This window comes from Ochotona curzoniae, unplaced genomic scaffold (genome assembly GCF_017591425.1).
Source record: "Ochotona curzoniae isolate NIBS_2020 unplaced genomic scaffold, NIBS_Ocur_1.0 scaffold_2683, whole genome shotgun sequence".
Classification (NCBI taxonomy): Eukaryota; Metazoa; Chordata; class Mammalia; order Lagomorpha; family Ochotonidae; genus Ochotona; species Ochotona curzoniae.
This window is the reverse complement of record NW_024467100.1, coordinates 1,837,972-1,861,384: the sequence shown is the minus strand read 5'-3', so window position 1 is coordinate 1,861,384 and position 23,413 is coordinate 1,837,972. Positions and strand designations below refer to the sequence as shown.

At 43.5% G+C, this 23,413-nt stretch overlaps 1 protein-coding gene across 1 annotated transcript; it reads left to right on the top strand.

Moving 5' to 3' along the window:
* Positions 1-1,705: 1,705 nt before the first annotated feature.
* Positions 1,706-22,520, top strand: LRRC52 (leucine rich repeat containing 52). Its single transcript, XM_041003403.1, has 2 exons — positions 1,706-2,353; positions 22,131-22,520. Exons 1-2 carry the CDS (start codon positions 1,732-1,734, stop codon positions 22,454-22,456), a joined length of 948 nt encoding a protein of 315 aa, XP_040859337.1. The 5' UTR covers positions 1,706-1,731; the 3' UTR covers positions 22,457-22,520.
* The last annotated feature ends 893 nt before the right edge of the window (positions 22,521-23,413 follow it).

Here is a 23,413-nt window from a genome sequence, read left to right as displayed (position 1 = left end):
ATCATTTGGGTCATTACCTTAAGTGTTTGAAATTTCTGCTTTAATAAGGTCACTCTCAATTTGGTAAACACTCCTAAGTCATCATATTAAATCACCACCAGTCACCTAAGGAATGCTGAGTAAGTAAACATAATCAAGCATTAGCTAACTAGCCATGGATGCACTTGAGTTTATTAATTTCTCTCTTGGCAGAGAGGCAGAAAAAGGAAGCAAACCATCAGAGACATTCAGGCACCATTCATTTAATAAACAGTTCTTACATACCAGGTGCCCATCACCAGGCTAAGCTGAATACAAGCTCCATTATCTTATTGCCACTCACAGCTATGGATATGAATGTTTTCAAGAATAAAATTCTACTTTCCCAGAAAAATAAAAATACTTGCAATGCTCTTTCTTCATTTCTGCTCAATATACCTTTCTCCAAGAATAGATGATCCCTTATACCTCTTGAACTTCTAGATTCTGCAGGCCTCCCTCCAGAAGATTCCCAATCATCTGTCAACTGGGTAACTACACACTCACAGTGGAAGCACTGGAGAGGCACCAACAGTAACTAAAGTCTTAGAATACAAGTGGTACTAAATAGTTCACATTGCCGCACTTGGATTTCTTTATTAACCTATACATTTTAAAATAGATTATTTAGGACAAAGGAGTTCCTATTTGCTCAAAAATGTTTTTCAAGTATTAGTACACACAGGAAGGTACTTCAAAAAAATCACAGAAACTAATTGAAAAAATAAGTTTATTTGGGGGCAAATGTTGAAATCATTACAAACTAAAGTTCATGATGAGAAAACAGACTTAAATTTTTTTTGCACCAGAATAAATTTAATTTGATTTTCCACAAACGTTTTGAGGACCCCTTGTGTATTTTCCAAATCAAGACACAACCTGGGAATAATATCTTAAAAGAAACCCACCATTTATCCAACAGAAGCAAGCATGAGCTAACTAGACACAAATCCACTCGAGTTTGTCAAAGGCAGCAGCCCAATTCCCATCTTCTGATAGTACCACCCCCCAAAAAACATACCTATCAGAATTCAACTATCCAAGAAAACATCCACACTTAGAAGTGACCTTATTAAACAAGTCAGTTCATCGGCCAAGAAGGATAAAACATTTGGGCAGGAGACTTACCACTTTCCCTCTCTGACCCAACAAGCCTACTATACACCTCCAGGAGGCACGAATTGCCATGCGCAGTGAACCCCACGCGTCCCTAGCCTTCACACATACGCTGCAGACCCCTCCCTCTGAGGCCTCCACACTCCAGGAACAGCCCACTTACCAAAACACACCCAACACCCCCCGCAGCACCCAGAGGCAGAGGTGAGGAATCCTGGGCCAGGCTGCTCCTGAGGCTGCGGACATCACAATGGAGCCGACGGGCAGCCTCATTGTCATGTGAGTCTCCCCTGGCTCCCCTTCACTGCCAGCGCAGGGAAAGGGTGAGACCTTTCGGAGCCGCCAAGTGGGCAGGCTTCCAGCAGCAGCCTGGGAGCTAGCGATCAGCAGAGCCACCCAGCCGGCAGGCACGGCATTGGGCCTCGCGTTTCAACTTCTGTTCAGTTCTCCTGTAATGGAAAATTGCTTTGCACAAAGCTAGAGTGTTACAGTTCTTTCCAGCGCCCCTCCCCCAACCCGCCCCACCCTCAACAGCCTTCGGATCAGAGGGACAGCGCCCGGAGGAAGGTGCAAGGAGGGTAGCCCTGGCTTCTTACTATGTCCCTTGCTTCAGGCCCTGGTCCCCGGTGGTTACTCTTTTCCTTTGGAATGGGACTGGTGTCGGGGTCCAAGTGTCCACATAATTGCCTGTGTCAAGCGCAAGAAGTGGTCTGCTCAAGGCAGCAATTAACGGATTACCCTTCTGACATCCCCCTCAACACCCGGCGGCTATTCCTGAACGACAACAAAATCACTAGCTTGCCAGCCATGCATCTAGGACTCCTCAGTGATCTTGTTTACTTGGACTGTCATAACAACCGGATCCGAGAGGTGATGGATTATACCTTCATCGGGGTCTTCAAACTCATCTACCTTGACCTCAGCTCCAACAACCTAACCTCCATCTCCCCATTTAGCTTCTCAGTGCTCAGCAACCTGGTACAGCTGAACATTGCCAACAACCCTCACCTGTTATCACTTGATAAGTACACCTTTGCCAACACCAGCTCTCTAAGGTATCTGGACCTTAGGAACACCGGCTTGCAGACCTTGGACAAAACGGCTTTCCACCACCTCACAGTACTGCAGACGCTCTATCTGAGTGGAAACCCTTGGAAGTGCAACTGTTCTTTCCTGGACTTCACCATCTTCTTGATAGTGTCCCATCTGGACCACCCAGGTGAGAGTTTAGCCGAGTGTGGGGAAGAGGATGGGATGCAGTAGAGGAACCGGCTTCAGAAGAGGTGTAAGTCAAAAGCTAGGATGGGAGAAAAGACTGGGTTAAAGTGAATGCACCCTTTCCTGCTGCTCTGGGGGTTGACCAGAGAGGCTGGGGGGGAAAGTTCAGAGATAGAGTCCAAAGAGTTGAGCTCAGGTCTTAAACTTAGAAGCTCTTGAAGATGTCACCATTTCTCACAGATTCAGTTTCTTGATCCACAAATGGGGAACTAACTTTACCTAACATACAGAATTGCCATTTCAAATAAAATTATGTGTGCAGAAATGACAGAATCCTATAACTACAAAGTAACAAAGTAATAGGAGGACTCTGTGGTTCATTGGTTACGCTGTTGTAGTCTGTTTATTTGGTGATTAAATTTTTCCAGAATCTAAAAGTAACTTCAGTGATGTAAAAGCAGCACAGGACTTATTAGGATTATGAGGTGTAGAAGGGGACAATTTAATAGAGATGCAAGGAGGGACATGGGGACCACCTTACACAATGAGAGGGACAGGGCAGGGGTAGGAAAAGAAAAGGCCTTCTGTTGTCTGCACACTGACCTCATCAGGAAGGAGAGAAGGGCACAAAACAGTGGAGAAAGGGCACATAGCTTGCTCACAGCATGGCAGCAGATTCTCAAGTCTTACTGGTGCCAGCTGCTGCCACTTTGCCCACTGTTCCCAACCCTCTTCCATGACCCCAGAAGCATGTATCTCCGTGCTGCATTTCGTCCTCTTCTTGGGACATCACTCTCACATCCTTTCCCCTCCATTTTCTCTGTCCAGCAATAGTCTTCCACCCAGAAATATCAAGAGCTCCAAACAACTGAGCAATAACTCTTCTCAGAGAGCCAGAGCCACCAATAGAATCTGGTACAATTGGACTTGGCACTGAAAAACACACCCTTCTACAGCATATCTTCCTGTCCTTCCCTGGGTGCATGCTTTTGAAAATGCACAGACCTCGCTCCAAAGTAGTCCTGTGAGGCTTCCAGCCTAATGTCCCACCTCTGTGGCAGTATCTAAAAAATACTCCTGGCCAAAGCAACAGACTTTAAGAGAAACTGGAGGAGAGGGAACAGAGTGATGACTAGACATGAAAATGTCCCCTCTTGGCTTCCCAGTAGGCCCCTCTAACAAAGTCTTCAGCAGAGTCAGAGCTAGGTGAGGCAAACAGGCTCCCAGGATGCAAATTGAAAGAGGAACTAGAAGCGATGCTTTGAGAATAAGCACACTGAGGATATGAGCCTCAGTGTACAGTAGGCACCTGACCTTTCTCTGCCATGTGCTTTTGAGTGACTAGTAATTAACTCTGTCAGACATCTCTTTAAATTTATTTATTTGTTTATTTGTTGTTGGTTTGAAAAGCGGAGTTGGAGAGAGAGGAGAGGGTAAGAAAATCTTCCATCTGCAAATCTTCCATTTGCTGGTTCATTCCCCAAATGTCCACAACAACTGAGGGATGTACCAAAAAGGAGCTAGGAGCTTCATCCAGGTCTCCCAAATGGGTGGCAGGAACCCAAGTACGTGGGCCATCTTCTGCTGTTTTCCCAGGCACATTAACAAGGAGTTGGATCAGAAGTGGAGCACACCAGGACTTGAATTAGTACCCGTATGGGATACTAGTATCACAGGCAGTGGCCTGACCCACTATGCCAGAGTGCAGGTCCCCAGATATGATAACAATCCGAATCATAAGAGGAGACAGATGCAGTAATCTTGAATAGGTTGTCTTGCCTGTCTGTACCACCATTCTGGGAGGCAGAGATGTTATCTGCTTCACTCCATAACAGGTGCTGAGATGGTTTTTAAAAAATCTATGACTATGAGTCTGCATCAGTCATTCTCATTCAGTAAATATTTGTGTAACTGGCCTGTAGAAGGATCTCAACTTCTCTTGCCCATCCTGATCACACCAGAACATCTTCCTTGAGTAAAATTTTTGAGACTGCCAGAGGGATATCCTACTTCGAGAAGAGTCAACTGACTTGGCTGCCACTCCAGCCCCTAAGCCAACCATCCCTGCCTCTCTTTCCCTCTCCCCACTCTTCCCAAATCATTCTCCTTTAATCACCTTTCTGCTTGCAATGGGTGTGTCTACATGGAATTTTCAGACTGATTACTTCCCTTTCCGTGACTCTAGATCATAAAGCAAGTCTTGTGTCATTGCATGTATTCAAGGACATCTGGAGGAAGCATCTATCTGGGCATGAGTCTAAGCTCCTCACAAATGAAGAGTTGTCTTTTGAGGTCAACAGTATTCTCACACACTGGCCAGGATACACCACATATGCACTCACAACTGTTGCTCTGTTTATTTCTCTGCTGTGTGGTAGCCCGGGGTACCCTTCAAACTACATCATGCAGATATATGGTCCCATTGCTGCACATTGCTATTGTTTTCTCTGAAAAGCATGAGTGAGCCAGCTGTAAGCCAGACATAAGAACAATTTAACTGGAGAGTATTTTTCTTTGTACAGTATTTCATAGTATCTTTTTTAATACCATACCAACCCTTAATTTTGTGCTCTCAACTAGTGGAACAGACCAGGATTGGTATTTTTAACCCCATTATTTGATGACAGAAAGAAGTTTGACTTGCCCAGAAATCACATAGGTGGTAAATGGCAAGAAAATGATTTGGTCCTCTTGGTTTCAAATTCAGGTCATTCTGTGAAAACAATTTCTCTTAAATCTCTATATTACATAGTAGCTATCTCCCTGGAAATCAATGTAATTATAAATATGGCATGCCATAACCATTTGGCCACAGGTATCTAAACCCCAACCTTATTCCCTGTCTTGCTACCATGTGAACATCTCCCCAGGTCGTTTTTATTGGTTAATAAGCACTAATTATCATAAATCCATTTTACTCCACCTATACTTCCCTTGCAAATCAGAAAACCTAAATCCACACAAACAAAAGGATGAATCTAAGTTTAATGTTTCCTCTCATTTGGCCCTACTCATTTGGTTCACACATCCCTTATACAAATACAATCACAAACATGCGCACAAACACACATACATATGCACACATATATGGACACACAAATATAAACACAAAGAGATCATCTCAAACACATACCATCTATGTACATACATGCCCACATACATAACACATACTTACTAAATACACATACCACATGTACACTCATAAATGTATAATACACACACACGTACATGGATTTGAACACACAGTTATATTCACCTGATGCTTCTATTGCCCTTTAGCCACATCTCAACAAACACAAAGGTATTTCTTTCATTTGAATTGCACATAATGATTCATGGTCTATACATAGATATATCTCTTGATAAAATCTTAACCTCAAGCTCACCGTTTAATGTGACATTTGCTATCAAAATGAGAATCTGTGACATGTTCTAGAACAGAGCCCACACATCTCTCTTCAGGTGCCCACATTTTAAGAAATAGGGAGAATTTCTAGGAAATAAATGGAGAATAATGTAACTTTTCATAAAGGATAACCCAAAGTACAAATGAGTTCACTTTAAATTTAAGGAGACACTAAAACTTAGCATTGGGAGATTTTATATGTTATTTTATAGGGATTCTTCAAAATTTCATTTAATTTAAAGGGCAGCATGAACAATTAGATATACATACATATACATATAATTATTCTTTTGAAAAGCAAGGCAGTGAAGTAAGGGTACTTGACACTTCTTACTTCACTTATTTCACCTCTTCATTTAAATAATTACTGAGTGCCTAGTATGTGCCAACAAGTGAAGGTAACTAAGAATCCAGAGACTGAGTAGGGAGACTCATGTGTCTCTGGGTTGTCTATGCCATATGTGTTCTTTGTCTACTCAGGCATAGCATAGTAAACAAGGCAGGACAAAAGAAGCCCTGTATGCCTATTGTGAAACAGCCTCAGCTACAGCTGACAAGAATAACCTCTATGCAGGAAATAGGACTCAGTGTTGACAGTTCAAGTTCTGGAGTGAGACAGACTTGGGTTACAATCCTAGCCGTGCCATTTACAATCTTTAGAATATCAGCTGATATTTGCTTAGCCCCTCTGAACTTGAATTTCCCCATTTTTAAGACAGGGGTAATGACAGAACTAACCTTCAGGAGCTAGCACCGTAATTTAATAGGTTAAGTTTCTGCCTAAAGCAACAGCATCCCTATATGGGCACTGGTTTGTGTCCTGGCTGCTTCCCTTCTGATCCAGATCTCTGCTTATGGCCTGGGAAAGCCATGTAGAAGACCCAGAAGAAACTCCTGACTTCTAGCTTTGGATTAGTCCAGTTCCAGTCATGATGGCCATTTCAAGAGTGAACCGTTAGATGAAAGATCTTTCTCCCTATCACTCCTTCTATCTGTAACTTGCTATTTCAAATAAAAATAAAATAGATCTTTAAAGGGATATTCTTTTGAAAACAACTAATCCCAAATATCATAAGGATAAAATATTAATATTTATATATTTATAGACTGCTGTTAGGATGAAGTTGGATACACCATAACATTCAATAAGCAAATGGCTCATATATGTTTTTTAAAAGCATATAGGATATAGGACATTATAAAAGCAGACTAGCAAACACACACTAAACCCAAATAAGAAAGGACTTTGGAAAGTCTGTACATATGGTATTAGGGGACATTGTACCTGAAGAGCCTGGTTGAAGACTATATAAGTAGAGATAGTTTGGAGAATGGGCAGCAAATCCTAGGACACCAATCCCCAAGAAAATGAGGCAAGGGGAATTCTAGAGGAAGTTGAGTGTTAATTATGAACATGGGGGTTCAAATGCAAAAGATCCAAACCAGAAGCCCAAATACATTTTTGATCTCAGACTAAAGCCATGAGATCCAGGACTGGGCCACTAGCAGTCAGGTGGCTGTTCCTAAGTTGATGGAATCTGAAACTGAAGCTCTACCTAAAGACACATCTCATACCAGAGTCATGAGTTTGTGTGAAAACAGCTTCCTAGGGGTGGCCCTGAGAGAAAGAAGTCATCATTGTCATCATCAAGTCTGACTTTCTTGAATTAAGAGTACCAAGTGATAACTTTGTCCCAATATCTTCCCATCCGCTGCCTACCACTGCACTGCAATTAAACATTAGAGATATGCTTTTTTTTTTCAGTCCTATTGTCTAGAAGAGGGCCCTACTTATAAGAATACATAAACTCCTGGGGAGAATACTGTAAGTGTTGTTTGCCCTTTATCAGCTGTCATAGCAGAGGAAGGAGTAAATTTTGGGGAAGTTCATTTAGCCAGGGTTAATTCTGCAACAGTGGAGAGCCATGAAGGAATCAAAGCTATAGGAAGGAAATGAAGAGATTTTTAGATGTTTTTTTAGTTATTTGGAAATAACTAAAAAATGAAGAAAGACAGAATTTTCCACCTGCTGGTTCACTCACTAAAGTGGCTGCAAAGTCCATAGCTGAGCCAGACGCTTCTTCTGGATCTCTCACATAATTTTAGGGACCCAAGCACTTGAATCATCTTCCATTGCTTTCCCAGGTACATTAGAAGGTTGCTGGATCACAAGTGATGCAGCCAGGACACAAGCTGGCACTCTTGGAATCCAATATGACAGGCAAAGATTTAGCGTGATATGCCATAGCACTGGCCCAGTGGAGATATCTTAAAAGGAAAGAAATCATGGCAATGATATAACCTTTATCGTATCACATTTGGTTGACAACAACCCCCAATGGAGGGCTATAGGCGAAGCCAAATTCCTCATTTTCCTTATCATAAGGATGTATTGAATAAGAACATGGAAACATCCTCAAACTGGTAGCAAGGGAGTTAGTATCAAAGATCTGGAGGTAAGGAGACTTCCCTATGACACACTCCCCAGATTTACCGAAAAATAGTCACTCCTCAAAGAGTTCACATATCCACTTCTCAAACAAAATATGACAGCAGAAACAGAGTTGCATAGTGAAGTGTCAAGTACCCAGGGTGTTCTATGTAAGAGGGTAAAACAAACGCAAGCATTCCATTTCCTTTTTGGCATAGGCCAACAAGTAGGAGGACCGATTCCTGGCCAGAACTGTAATTTTCCAGTCATTAATGCTATTTGAATGTAAAAATGGCAGTCAAGTTCTTCCCAGGATATTTTATGTGGTCTGCCAGGACAGGGTTGAGTGATTCTGAGAATGATCTAAAAAATGTACTTAATTCTAAGCTACTGGACACAGAAACATGATCTTCTGATACTCCCTTTCCCTCACTTCCAAACCCTTCCAGTACTGTTTGACCAAAGTTTCTGCACCAGTGGAAAAGATAGTTGTATGTGGTGTACAATACAATGGTAACTGGCTTCATGTTGCTATTAAACTCTCAAAATTTAGCTAAAGCAACTGAGGGCCATGAAAATGTTATTCCTTTTTTGGTCAGAGAAACCTTAAGATGCTTAAGCTGCAACTCTGGAATTCATTCTTCTCACAGTTAAGGGAGTATTGAGCCAAGTGCTGCACAGAGATTTCTTGCCATCCAAGTTCAATGTTTTTCCCAGTGCCAGGGTATTTTCATGCCATCAAGCACACCAGAGTTCATTCGGCTCTGAAACAGCTGCCATGATCATCATATAACACTGGGGTGGTTTTGTCACAGAGAAAGAAGCTACACCTCCTGTTTTTAATAATCTAGGGATACAAGAAGTAGAAAACTGAGTGGAAAATCAGGAAGCCCTGAGCTGATCACAGCAATGCCACTGTGTGCTTTGGGGAACTCACTTTCTCTCTTTAAGTCCCATTTACCCTGTCTTCACATTAAGTGGGCAGCATTAGATACTGCCAGAGGCCTCTTCTAGGTGTCAGCTACAGACCTCAACAGGAAGGTAAGACATACATGATGTAAGAGAACAGTGTTCAGCATACAGGGTCCCTGGTTAGAGAGTGTACAATGAGTGAGCACCAAGGTGCAGGTGTTCCCGGTGCTGAAGGATATAGTTACCTGATCAGAAAGCATAATACAGAAGCAGACAATCTCTAACACATGTGCTCTCCCACCTCCTGTCTTAAACACCCTCCACTTGACTAAGACACAGTGGACTCAGATTTCAGATTTTCTGCCTAGGCTTGGCCTGCTCAGACAGTGCTTTTCAAAATGTGATGAGCACAAGAATCTAAGACTCCATGTTCTGAGATCGTAGGGCCCGTGACATGCATATACTTCTTTAGCCAACTTTCAGAAATTGTTTTTCTATTTAAAGTATTTATTTTTATTGGAAAGACAGGTCAGATTTACAAAGAGAAGAAACGGAGATAAAGATCTTCCATCTGCTGGTTCACTCCCCGAGTGGAGCTGAGCCAATCCGAAGCCAGAGGCCGGGAGCTTCTTCTGGATCTCCCACACGGGTGCAGGGGCCCAAGGTTTTGGTCTATCCTCTACTGCTTTCCTACACCACAAGCAGGGAACTGGATGGGAAGTGGATCAGCTGGAATACAAACTGGCAACTCATATGAGATACCAGTGCTTGCACGGTAAGGATTGAGCCGTTGTGCTGGGCCCAATTTTCAGAAATTCTATGGCAAAGATCAATGGTCTAGATTTTAACAACTGCTCCAATTAGTAACTATGTTGATTTTCAATAAGATGGTTATTGCTAATAATGTTCTGAAACATATCCCTCAGAGGATATTTGCGATTCAACAAGGAACAACAAGAAGCATTGAGAATTCAGAAAGTAACAGGCAACCAGGAATAGGAGTAAAGCACTTTGAGAATAGAGGGTCCCTCTGTGTCAGTTCTTAAATTGTAGTCTTTAGGTAGTCCTAAATGAACCCACAGGCCTACACATCCAAGAGGAGCCTGGACAATGATGCTACAGAGGTGGATAGACAAAGCCACACAGGAACACGTGGAGGGAGCAGATGGTCTGGGTCATTTACTACTGCAAGTCCAAGTCATTTCTGAGGGCATTTTGAGCAGAGAACATCTTAGTTTCATTCCAAGGCTATTTCATCCTATTTTTGAGACTGCTATAATAGGATAATGGCCCCATTTCAACCCACTAAGTACAGAGTCATCCACCACTGTGCCAAAACTTAGATTTTTCAGAATGAATTCAGATCCTCTCCCTATTCCACTGCTAACACTTATCCTTCTCTATCAGGGAAGTTGAAATACAGAACAGAGGCCAGAAAAGACAACAGCTGGGCAGCAGACAGCTCCAAAGCTGTTGGCTTCTCTACCAGGATGGCTCTTCTACCTTGCAACAAATTCCCTGGCCTATAGCTCCCTCCTACAGAAAGCTGTTACAACAGCCTTCTATGAGCAACAAAGAAACTTAAAAGGTACAACTGAGTCGGGGCTCCTCAACCATCTAGAAATCCAAGGCACAAAGGGAGTAACAGGTACAGTTAGGAAGAACCCCCACGTGATTCCCGCACACTCCCTAATTCAGCACAGCTGGGATGCCTGAGGGTCAGTAATTTCAGGTTCTTTCAAGCACCCCAATGCCAGGCCCCTACACGTGGCCTATCAGTTAGTTCTCCAAGTGTCATGCAGGCCTCTGGAAAGCAGAAGAATGGCCAAAGGAGCCAACACCGATTTCCTCACCTCTAGAAGTGAAGTGCTCCCCAAGCCTGAAACACCCTAATGAAAAGTGGATCCAGCATTAAAAGAAAAAAAGATATGGGTTCAGCCTTAAGGGTTTTGAATAATTTTCTAGGGAACAAGCAGTGTAGCCTGAGAAGCCTAGTGACAGTGACAGGAAGGAAGCTCCTGTTTGCAACCAGGCAAGAGTTTGTAGTAGTGAGCATGGAGAAGTGTGGACCAAACAGGAGCCACCCTGAAGATGGAAACTACAGGACACAGGCCTAAATTCATTCTACTCATGGTTGCTTTTACTCCTTTCATCACTTCTCATACAATTCTAAGTAACCAATAAATCCTATTCAGTTAGCTTCCATCTTCCCTCACAGGCCGGGCAGTCTGTGAGAGCAAGTCTGCATCTTCAGAAACTAGCCCAAGGCCTGACAGAAAAGTTTCAATAAATATTTATTCAATGAGTGATATATGAAAAAGAAAGAAAAGGGAAAACGTCAAAGACAGCTCTGAAGACTTTGGCTTGAAGAGCAGTGAGACAAACACTCCTGAGGAATGGGCCGAAGTGATGCCTCATCTTGAGTTTGTTGATTAAGCAGAGAGGCACCTGTGAGTTAGTAGGAATTTGGATGTGTTCATCTGAAACTCAGAATAGAAAACAGGGGTACCAAGTATGTGTTTGTGAATCACATATATTTTTGGCTCTCTGGTAGTCACTAAAGCCAAATAGAAGATGAGGTCAAACAAACAAACAAAAAAGTTTAAAATGAGAGGACCTCAGGAACCAAGGACAGAAATTTCAGAAAATGCCAAAATATTATAGGATCATGTTAGGCAGAACAACCCATACTGAGCACTGGGTAGGAGCAGTCATGGGTCAGAAACTGGAAAAGGTGCAAAGAAGCCAGAGAGTCCCAACATATGGGAGCAGCTCAAACAGGAAGTATAAACTGTCCATCAAATTTGCCCCTGAGGTTGTGGGCAGGAGTTGGCTATGGGCTAAACAGAAAAAAAAAAAAAAAGCTGAGAAAACAATGTCAACTCATCTTCCAGGAGGCATGACTGGAGTGAGGACATAGTGTGGCAGGTGGCAGTTAGGGAATGAGAAAATGAGCAGGTTTTTTTGCTGTTGTTGGACCAGAGATTCATGGTCATGTTTAACTAACTGATTATGAGAAAACACAGATACAGTGAAACAAGTAAAAGACATGGAAGGGGGAGGGATAATAAAAATAGGGGACATCAAGGGATTTCAAATGCCCCACCATACGCTGTGAAAGGGGCCTGGTACCTCCTCTGTCATATGGGATTGCTGAGATGGAAGTAAGGGTAAGCATCCATGGAACAAGTATGACAGTGTATGACAACTGTCACTGAGGGGCCACCCTAATAGCCTCTATATTACTTTTATTGAGATAAAAGACAAAGACAAGACGTAAAAGGCACATGGGTTCTAGTGTTTTCTGTAGTACTAACCCAGTTAGGTCATTATAAAAGATCCCTTCGTTTTTCAATGCTCACATCCTTATTGATCATGTAAAACTAAGGTGGGCTTTGGATTCAGACTGGTTTTTAGTCCTGCCTCTGTCTCTTACCAATGACTTCACTATGGGGAACTGTCTCCATGAAATCCAGGCTCCTCACCTATAAGACGAAAATAAAATAGAACACATTTCCTGGAACTGTGATAACTAAACAAAATAACTCACAAGAAGGTTTTAGAACTATACTGGCAAGTATTTGACTAATGCTAGCTAGAACTGTTGTTAGAAGTCTTCCAGCAATGAAGAGCCTTGTTGCCTAGTAACAACCCTGAATGCCGCACAGGATGCAGAAAAGGCATAAAACAGTGTGTTTTACAGAAACAGGGTGAACCCATCATGTCTTTCTGATGCAGTACATCATCCAACTCAAGAGAAGCCAAGCTCCTGAAAAGAGGGTATTAAAACTTTGAAAATGAAAACATAACATAAAAATCATCTGGTCTGATGCCCAGTCCATATGCAATGATAATTAAATCATACCAAGGTACCTCCGCCTTCCTTTCAACTCAGATATCTTAGTCCATTTTTTGCTGCTAATAATGCTATGTCGGAGTCTGAGTAAGTCACAAAACAAAGATTTGTTTTGGTCTGCTGTGAAGTGTCCACATCAAATGACGGCTTCCTTGCTGGCAGAGACCCACGGCAGCACGAGTCATCACATGGTGAGAGGTCTAGCAAAAGTGACCTTTTTTAAGATTTCTTTTTATTGAAAGAGCATATTTACAGAGATAAGGAGAGACAAAGATCTTCCATCTGCTGGCTTACTCCCCAGGTAGCCACAATGGCCAGAACTGAGCTGATTTGAAGCCAGGAGTTAGGAGCTTCTTCCAGGTCCCACATGTGTAGAGGGTCCTAAGACTATGGGCCTTCCTCCACTTCTTTCCCAGAACAGAAGCAGGAAGCTGGATTGGAAGCATAGCAGCTGGGGCACAAACTGGTTCCAAAACAGGATCCTGGCACTTGAAGAAGGAAGATTAATCAATTGAGCCATTGCACCAGGCCCCCAAAGTGACTTTTATAGCAGAACCACTTTCAAGATAATCCAATAGCCCACTAAGCCATAAACATAATAATTAAAACAAATTAAAACAAATAATTAATCCATTCATGAGGGCAGAACCCTAATCATCTCTTGAAAGTTCCACTTGGTTCTTCATTTTAATATCTCCTAATGTTAATTAAATATCACCAGGGTTTCAGAGGAAACCCTTCTCAAAACTGTAGTATCTAGTAAAGAAATTGCTAATACATTTGGTACAATCAAAGCATACTTTTTTATTGTTTGTTTATTTCTATTGGAAAGGCAGATTTACAGAAAGAAGAAGAGACAGGTAGAAAGATCTTTCATCAACTGATTCACTCTTGAAATGGCTGCTATGGCTGGAGCTGAGCTGATCTGAAGTGAGGAGCCCCTTCTGGGTCTCCCATACTGCTGCAAGGGCACAAGGCTTTGGACCATCTTCCACTGCTTTCCATAAGTAGGGAGCTGGATGGAACATGGAACATCAAGGACATGAGCTGGCTCCATAAGAGATGCCTGCATCTACAGGCACAAAACTAGTCAGTTGAGCCATCACACTGGCCCCTTTAGGACATAATTCAGCATAAGATTAGAGACATGTTAAATGAATCTTTGTAACTGCCGATGTATTTTCTTCTAACAGTCAAGATTCATTTGACCAAAGTAAGATACAAGCATTGTTATCCTCATGTGACATTCACAGGGAGTGAAAAAAAACCCAATAGGTACCTTAATGCATTCCCTCACTGATATAACTGAACAGCTAATTAGTACCATGGCCTGGCCCACACACAGGGGCATATTACTGTGACTAGAAACAGACATGCTATCATGGAATTTACATTCTACTTGGAGAGGAAGTAAGAAATAGCATAATGACAAATGCTATGGAGGAAAATAAGGGAGGGCATGTACCCACCTTCTGCATCAGACAGAAGAAAGTAAGAGGCAAGTGATAGAAATGTGACATGGTACAGAGAGGATCTTTATAAACAGAGGAAACAGTTAATACAACGGCCGTGGGGTGGAAGGATTTTGACTTACTAGCAAATGAGTATGGCTGAAGTGGAACATGGCAAGAAGGGAAAGAAATGAGATGGAAAATGTCAGCGGCTGGATCATATCAGGCAAACAGACCATGGAGAGGCTCCTCATTCTACTCTACATGTGGTGGAAAGGAAGGGTTTTGAGCAGAGAAACAACATAATTTATGATTTACAGATTGTTCTAACGACTGAATGGAAAACAAGGTGGGAGGGAGGGATGTGAGTTAGGAGGCTGGCCTGCACAGTTGCGGGCAAAAGAGGACGGTGAGAGACGGCTTATGGTTCAGATGACGAGTCAAGACAAAAACTCAGGTGGTACTTTGAAGGTAGCACCAACAGAATTTTCTAAGGATTTTCCCGTGGAATGTAAATGAGGATACAAAGATTCACGTATTGCTCACCTGTCTTCTGATAAATGGTGGTGCCCTTCAGCTACTAAGGTTTTCTAAATTTCTAGCTATCCATGAGGACAGTACTATCTGGGTGATTATTATACAAGTCAGGTTCTAGAGCAGGCTCCCTGACTCCATTACAATCTAATCCAGAAAGACAGGTGCAGAGGTCTACCCATGGGAACGGATTTAAATCATCTGCTTTTTTCTCAGAAGAATGTATACTTTGTCTTATTTTATTGGTGAAACAGGAGGGCTTCTCTCCTACTAATAGGAGTCCAGGCACCAGCAAGCACATGAGAAGGTGTTACGGACAAGAGGCAACTTTCTGTCTATAAAGCCCGCCTTTACACAGCCAGTTACAGCAAAGCCCAATCCTACAACTTAACACACCTTCAGAGCACAGAAATTATCAGTAGATATAACTTGTTAAAAACTCCAAGGTCCCTTCTCTGTGTTCCCTGAGGCTAGGAATCACATTTAACCCTTACAAAACTATGGCCACTTTATCTAAAAGAAGTTGTACCAAATAAGACTGTACTTTGTACAGCCCAAATCACCAAAAATACTTCGGGTTTCAGGGTGTTTGGAATAGTTTAGATCAGGAATCAGCACATATTTTCTATAAAGGGGAAATAATAAATACTTTAGGCTTTGTGGAGCTGCACTGCAACTCCTCAACTTGGTCATTAATGCGAAAGCTGTTTACAGAATGACTTAGTCCACAGAATCCTGACTAATGGCTTCAGGAGAAGACAGCTGAGTGATGAGCGAATGAAGCTTCAGGTAGGCAAAGGGCGAAGGACCTGTTGGGGCTAGAAATGTTAACAAGACCATGAGTGAGGGTCTGAGAAAGGCATCTTGTTGGCCAGTTGGCATCACTGTTGCCAGGCTGCTCTAGCTCCCAACCTGGGTTCCTCCAAAGGAGTCATCTTGTCTGGGTCACCTACAAGACAGTAGACTATCAAAGTGATGTCTTCAGGAACTTGTCTTAAACAGCAAATCAAAGACATAAGAGATTAAGATCTTTAAAAGACCAGAGCAATGTTCTCTACCCATTCCCTCAGGTATGCATGCAACAGACGCTTACCGAGCATCTCTGTGTAGCGAACACAAGGATACAGAAGAAGCAGACAGGGCTCTGCTGTCTAGAGTGTCTCAAACCCCAGTTGACAGATAATCCTAATCACCATTGGTGGCATACCTGTTGTACCTAGGTTCTAACACTCTTACGCTTGTTTCCTTCTCTGACATCACAGAGGACAGAGAAGTTGCTGCTGCAGGCTCAAGGCTTTCTTCTCCATTTAGTCCTAGGGACCACCTGTGTCTGCCTCCTCAGGGACTCCACTCGTGTCCGCTTTGAGTCCTCCTCAGACTCTAGAGGCAGCAAACAGCATCCTCTACTGTGGGGTAATCTCATGGGGTCAGAGGTTGGCTGAACCACCTGTGGTTTCCTACTGCCAGATTCCTTTTTCTCCCATTGAGCATCATAGTAAGAAAATTAAGATTTAGCTCACTTAACAAACACACTCTGAGTTCTAGCAAGTGTTAGTCATTGATGTTAGTCATTACTTCATTTTTACTGGTAAGTCAGATACACTGAGAGGAGAGACAGAGAGGAAGATCTTCACTCTGCTGATTTACACCCCAAGAGGCCACAGTGGTCAGAGCTGAGCTGATCTGAAGCCAGGAGCCAGGAGCTTCTTCCAGATATCCCACATGGGTGCAGGGTCCCAAGGCTTCGGGCCATCCTCTACTGATCTCCCAGGCCACAAGCAGGGAGCTGGATGGGAAACGGGTTTGCCAGGATTAGAACCGGTACCCATATGGGATCCTGGTACATGCAAGGCAATGACTTTAGCCACTAGGCTACTGCCCAGGGTCCCATTTGCTCTTTCTTAAGAGAAGGTTTGTTTCAATTTACATTTGGTGGTCACATTTCAAGTTTATACGAAGCCATAGTCTGGGGTCAGGTGGAAGCTGATCAAAGCAGATGTGAAGGACTGATCACATGGTGAGTCAGGTAGCAGAGACAAAACAGCGAGGCCAAATTTGAACTCAGGTTCTCAACCTTCTTGTGAGAACCACCCTCCAAGATCACAGCCCCACTGACCTAAACACCTCCTGCCAGACCCACCTCTCAGGCACCATAATCAGATCCAATCTCCACCTTTGACTTTAACAGATCAGAGTTTAAACATCTACATGAGTTTTGGAGGTGGTCTTCCAAGTTAATCCTCTCTGCATTGTCATCACCTGGAATTTCCCTACTTCCAGCCAGCTCATGTGACTCCTGAGCAAGTGCCCTCTGGGGTCTCAGGGTAGCCCACACAAGAGCTGGCCTCTCTGTGCATCAAGTCATTGGAACCTGCAGCACATGCCCGGAGAGAACTGTGATCCTCTCTGTAGGCCAAGAAAAAGCAGTTCCTTCTATGAGAGGACTTAGAAAAATAGTTTGTGGACAAAGAAGTGAAAGGTGACTTCATGTTAATACAGGAAAAGAACTGAAATCTGCAAATGTAGTGTCTTGAAATGTTAACTAAAAACACATATTATGGGAAGATGCATGGATCTCAAAATTATTGCCTCCCCCAAATAAACATGTTTTGGTTTCATTTTCCTTTTTTTCTGTTTTAAGATTTATTCATATATGGGAAGGCAGAGCGAGAGAGAGAGAGATCTGCTGGTTTCTGATAGCTGCAATAGCCAGGTCTGGGATAGACTGAAGCCGGAGTCCAGGAACTCCCTTGCTATCTATTTGACAGTGGCCACAGTACTTAGGCCATCCTCTGCTGCTGCTGATAGAAAAAGGGGTCAGCATGATGGCTCTATTGGCTAATTCTCTACCTGTAAGTCCTAGAATCCTATATGGTGCCAGTTCAGCTCCCAGCTGTTCTACTTCCCAACCAGCTCCTTGTTTATGGACTGGGAAAGCAGTGGAGGGTGGTCCAAGTGTTTCTGACTCTGTGCCCACATGGGAGATACAAAAGCTCTAGGCTCTTGGCTTCAGATAGGATCAGCTCCAGCTGTTGCAGTTCCTCTCTCTCTCTCCTTCTTTCTGTAAATCTTCCTTTTAAAAAATTATACAAGAAATGTTATGGATGAACTCAGGTGTGGGAACAATCACAGATCCTCTGAGCTTATGGGAAAGAGAAAGAGAAACTGGAGAAGAGGCATTTGATGGGGAAAAAAGCCATATAACAAAATCAGCTAAAGATGAGGGCAATGGGGTAGCACTCAAGCATGGGATAGTATGCAGTTCAGTTTGTCTGAAGTGGAGGTAGGTTTTGGTAGTACTGAGAAGCACATTGGAAAAGGGAGGGGAAGCAAAAGCTAAGGGCTCTGAATGCCAGGCCAAGTAGTCTGAATGTTATTCTTAAGTCCACAGTGAAGTTTGAGCCAAAGTGTGTCTGAAAAGAACTATACCTGAAGAAGATAATCTGGCAGGACTGTGTGAAATGAACCAGTGGTGGGAAAGCATAGAAATTATGAAGGCAGGGAGACAGAAAGAGGAGAGCCCCAATTTTGGCAGTGACAATGGGGAGACAGGGAGAGGCAGAATAACCCAGGTCTCCCTCCCAACAGAGCCACCCACATCCTTCACTTAACAGCAACCTTACAATGCATTAACATAACTACCTAATTGCTCCTTTCAAAGTTAATGCTCTGAAGTGGGAAACAGTGTGTTTAATGTTTAGTCTCAACTGTGCTGCCCCAGCCCCAACTGAAAACCCCGATCTTCTTAAATATAAAATGATATTAAAAAAAAAAAAAACTTAGACACAGCCCAGACCCTCCAAGTCCCAGGTTTTGCTTTCACAGGCATAGCTTTCTTTGTGTGTTCCTAAGACTCTGGCACTTTGTTCAAGTGAGCCCCTTCTTGACGGAATTCCTGTACAGTTCCCATAAGTACTCTCTTACCTAGGCCTCCTGAGCAAAACCCAGAGGTCCTTAAGGCAGGCAGACTTGGAAAAAGGTTTACAGGCATAACTACTCCTGCCCTTTCCCATCTTTAAGCCTTTCCCCTATTTGAGCTCTCTCCTGTAGGGGAAGGGCTCATCCCTCCCTTTCCCTCCTTTTTCTTCCCCTCTCTTCCTCCTTCCCCTCTCTTCTATAATCACTGCACAAAGTGACAGTAACACAATCTTTGCACTGGCTGCCCTTTCGATGTCTACCTCACTAGCACTGTAAACCTCAGGCCATCTTCCTCAAGTAGCCCAGTGACTTCCCTGCAGCTGCATTTATCAGAAGCAGGTGTAAGTCATGGTGTCCAGGTGAAGTGGTCTCTGCTTTGTTCAGCCATCAAAACCAAACTGCCTCCTCCCTTGTCAACCCAGTCCTGTATTCTCTAATTCTACTGCCTCTGCACTAGGACTTCCCTAGCTGAATCTGATTTCCCTAACTTCCTTGATCACCCTGAACATTGATGTTTTCATATTGTCCAACAGATAACATTCCTAAAGTCTACAGGAAGCTTCTGTCCACAATGGCTTCTATTTGCATCTCCAGTTCTGCAAAACAAGTTCAAACAGCTCAGTCCTAATCTTTTCTGTCTTCTATTTCCTGCCTAGATCCTGCAGGTTTTTCAATCAGAAAAGCTCCTCAGAATCACTTACTTATAAAATAAGGACAATATTAAAGCCCTTGATATTGTTTTAAGAATTAAATGATGGAGAGAGAATTGTAGTACAGTAAACTAACCTTCAATTTGGGAGGCATACATTCCACCTCAGAATGTATGCAGTGGAGTTCCCACCTCCACTTCCAATCCAAATTTCTGTTAATGTGTGAAGCAACAAGTGATGGCCCAACTACTTGGGGTACTGACACCTAAGTGACAGACCTGGATGGAGTTTCTGGCTTCTAGCTTCAAACTAACCCACCTCTGCCTGTTGGTAGTCATTTGATTTGAAGAGTCTCTCTCTTTCTCTCTCTTTCTCCCTTCCTCATTTTGTCACTCTGCCTTTCAAAAACTAAAAATGTTTAAAAACTTGTAAGAGGGTGGTGTTGTGGCATAGTGAGTAAAGCTTCCACCTGCGATACCAGCATCCTATATTGACCTCAGTTCACATCCCAGCTGATCCATTTCTTATTTAGCTCCTTGAGTAATGGCCTGGGAGAAGCAATGGGAAGATGGCCCAAGTGATTAGGACCCTGCCACCCACCTGGAAGACTCAGATAAAATTCCTGGCTTCAGCCTGACCCAGCCCTGACTGTGTGACCACTTGGAAAGTAAACAAGCAGATGCAAGACCTCTCTCTCTGTCCCTTTAGGATTTTTCAAGCAAATCACTTTTTTAAAATTCAATAAACTTTTAAAAGTTCACAGAAAATGATTGTAAACATAGGTTTAAAAGGTAAAGCAATTAGGGGCTGGCACCATTGGCTTAGTGCATTGTGCCTCTGCCTGTGATGCCACATCCTATATGGCCACTAGTTTGAATCCCAACTGCTCTACTTTAAGTCCAGTTCCCTAATTATATGCCCGTGAAAGCAGCAGAGAATGGCCCAAGTGCTTGGGCACCAGCAGCCACGTGCAAGAACAAAAAATATCTCCAGTATCCTGGCTACAGACCGGCTCATTTCTAGTTGTCGCAACCATTTGGAGAATGAACCAATAGGTGGAAGATCTGTCTCTCAGTCATTCTGTCTTTCTCTCTCTGTAAATCTGCCTTCAAATAAAAATCAATAAATCTTCATGAAAAAAATTCAGTGAAGACCAGGTGTTTAACCTAGCACGTAAGATGTGGGACACTTGTATCCATCTCTAAACCCCTAGGTTCAAGTCCTAGGTTTTAACTTATACTTCCAGGTTCCTGCTAATGCATGCTTTGAGAGGAACAAGTGAAGACTTTAGTGTTTGTGTCCAGCCACTTACATAGTAGACCTAATTTCTGTTTCCAGTTCCTGGTTTTAGAGATGGCCCTATCATGGCTATTCAGGCATCTATGGCGTGAAGCAATGGATATCAGTGCACTTTCTCTCTCTTTGTCTCTGAAATTTTTGAAAAATATGTTAATGGGATAACATCTGTGGATCACTCAGCATATAGTAAGAGTTCAGTAAATACAGCTGCTATTAGCAGCCTAACCATGGCTATAGCAAGCCTAGATCTCAGCCCTGAGGTTGAGCTCACTGAGTATATTCTCCTGGACATCCCCCACAGGCATCAGAGTGGCACAGCATTGGCTCTAGAAAGCCAGAGGGCTAAAGGGCTAAGTATAAAACTCCAGAGACTGAACCCACCCCAATAGCCTGCCTTGTCAACCTGTGTCTGTTAGTCCTCTCCTCTATCCTGAAGACAGATATCATTTCTTGGAAGTGAGAGTCAACCGGGCATGAAAGAGTCCAGGTTGGAACCCAGGTTTGACTAGCTCCAGAGCTATTTCTCTTCTGCTGTGGACTGAACTCCCTAGTACTGGTGATGGGGAGGTGCTCCAAGAATTAGCCAGGCAACTAAGCCAGCTGCTAAAAAAGACTGAAGACTCACATAGAGCATGTGATCTGTCCATAAATGTCAACACCACCTCTGCAAAGTGGAGCTGCTTCCCCTGGTATGATCTTGTTGCCCTGAGTTCCCCTGGATTTCTCCTGGCAGAAGAACACACAGCAGGCATCCCCAGGGACTTTCATCTCTCCCTAGAGTTTGGATCAAATAGTTTACAATGCTCTTAGGTAGCACCAGCAAGCCCTGGCTAGGCTCGGACACAGTTGAAAAGAAAGTGACAGAGTGAAGAGGAAAGGGGAACGGAGAGTAGAGAAGATAGATGGTGAACACTGGTGTAGGTCTTGGGAGTGTCAACTCCCCAGGGGGAAATACTGCTCCAGTTTCCTACCTCCTGACCCCATGTTGTTGCCTCTCACCTTGGGAATCCTGGAGAGTTAAGCCCATTTTCACCTCCCAAATGCAGCACAGCCTGCAGGCCAAATGGTAGTGCAGGCATTGCCCTCCTTAAAGGTCAGTATGCCACCAAGTCCCTAGGGAGCTTATTGAGATGCACTCAGTTGCAGAGGCCCAAGGTAGGGCCTGTGGTTCTGCATCTCTAACAAGGACCCGGTGATGTTACCGTTCCTTCTGACCCACATACCGCACATTGAGCAGGGAGGGTCCAGACAACACCTGCAGCCTCTCTGAGACCTTAGGACACTTGTTTCAGCCCCATGCCTGCTGTGTTTTTCTTCATAGATGGTCAAAATGCTACATGCATGGAGCCCACAGAGCTGATGGGATGGCCCATCACACAGGTGGGGAACCCGCTCCGGTATATGTGTATCACGCACCTGGATCGCAAAGACTACGTCTTCCTGCTGCTCATCGGCTTTTGCATCTTCGCTGCGGGCACCGTGGCCGCCTGGCTCACAGGTGTGTGTGCTGTGCTATACCAGAACGCCCACCGCAAGTCAAATGAGGATGAGGCTGAGGATGAGGCCAGGAACAGGTTGGAAGTCAGCAGGCGGATTTTTCAATCGAGGGCTAACTCAGTCCATGCTGGGTACCCTCAGCTGACGTAGGTCCCAGAACCACCTTCTGACGTGCGTGCCCACAGACCCCCTGCTTTTTCTTCTTATTCCCTCCACCTAGCTACCTACTCACCCCATCACTCTGGAAGAGTCATAGAGACTGAAGCCTAATAGTAAAATAAACATACGCTGGCCATTTCACAGGTTGGTCCCTCCCTGCACCACCAGCCAAGCTCATGTCTTCAAGCTCAACAGGCTGAGATAAAACAAAGCCTAAAAATGTTGTTGGGTAGACTTAAGTGCTGAGGAAGTCCATTCCTAAACAAGTTGACTCTTGTATAACCATCAACTGTTATAAACCCAAGAAAAGTGCGCAAGGAAGGATAAGAGAACCATAAGATTGTGTTTCTCCCTGAAAAGCAAACCATTTGGGGTTCAAAGTCCAGATGACATATGTCCACAGGTCATACTTACTCTCTGTCTCACAATTATCACTAATATCTTCTAGTGCTGATACTATTTATCAGTGAAAAGTTGAGGCCTAGACTTCAGTAACCCAACTAGTAAGTAGCACAGATTCCCAAAGCCCACATTTTCTATTGTACATGAGGCTGCAAAATATTAGCAACATAAGCAAAGGTTCATCATATAAGCCTTGGACAAAGCAAAGCAATGAAGCATATAGGGATGATCACCACTTACTGAGTCCTTACCAAGTACCAGCTTAGTACCAGCTGCCCACAGATTTCCTCAGGGGGTTAGTGCTCACAATAACCAGGTCAGGCAGTCCCACTACCCTCCTGTGTCTGAGACTGAGAGAAGCAAAGTAATGACTTCAAATAGCATAATAAGAAGCAGAGAAAACAGCCGGGTCTAAATACTACCCATGCTCTCTTGCTCGAAGAGCTACACAGAGTGGCCATGGCTACCCAGGTATGGTCCAGCTCTTAGAATTGTTCAGAGGAAGGAAAGGAGACAGAAGTAGGAGCAGGCTCAGCCAAGGCCTGG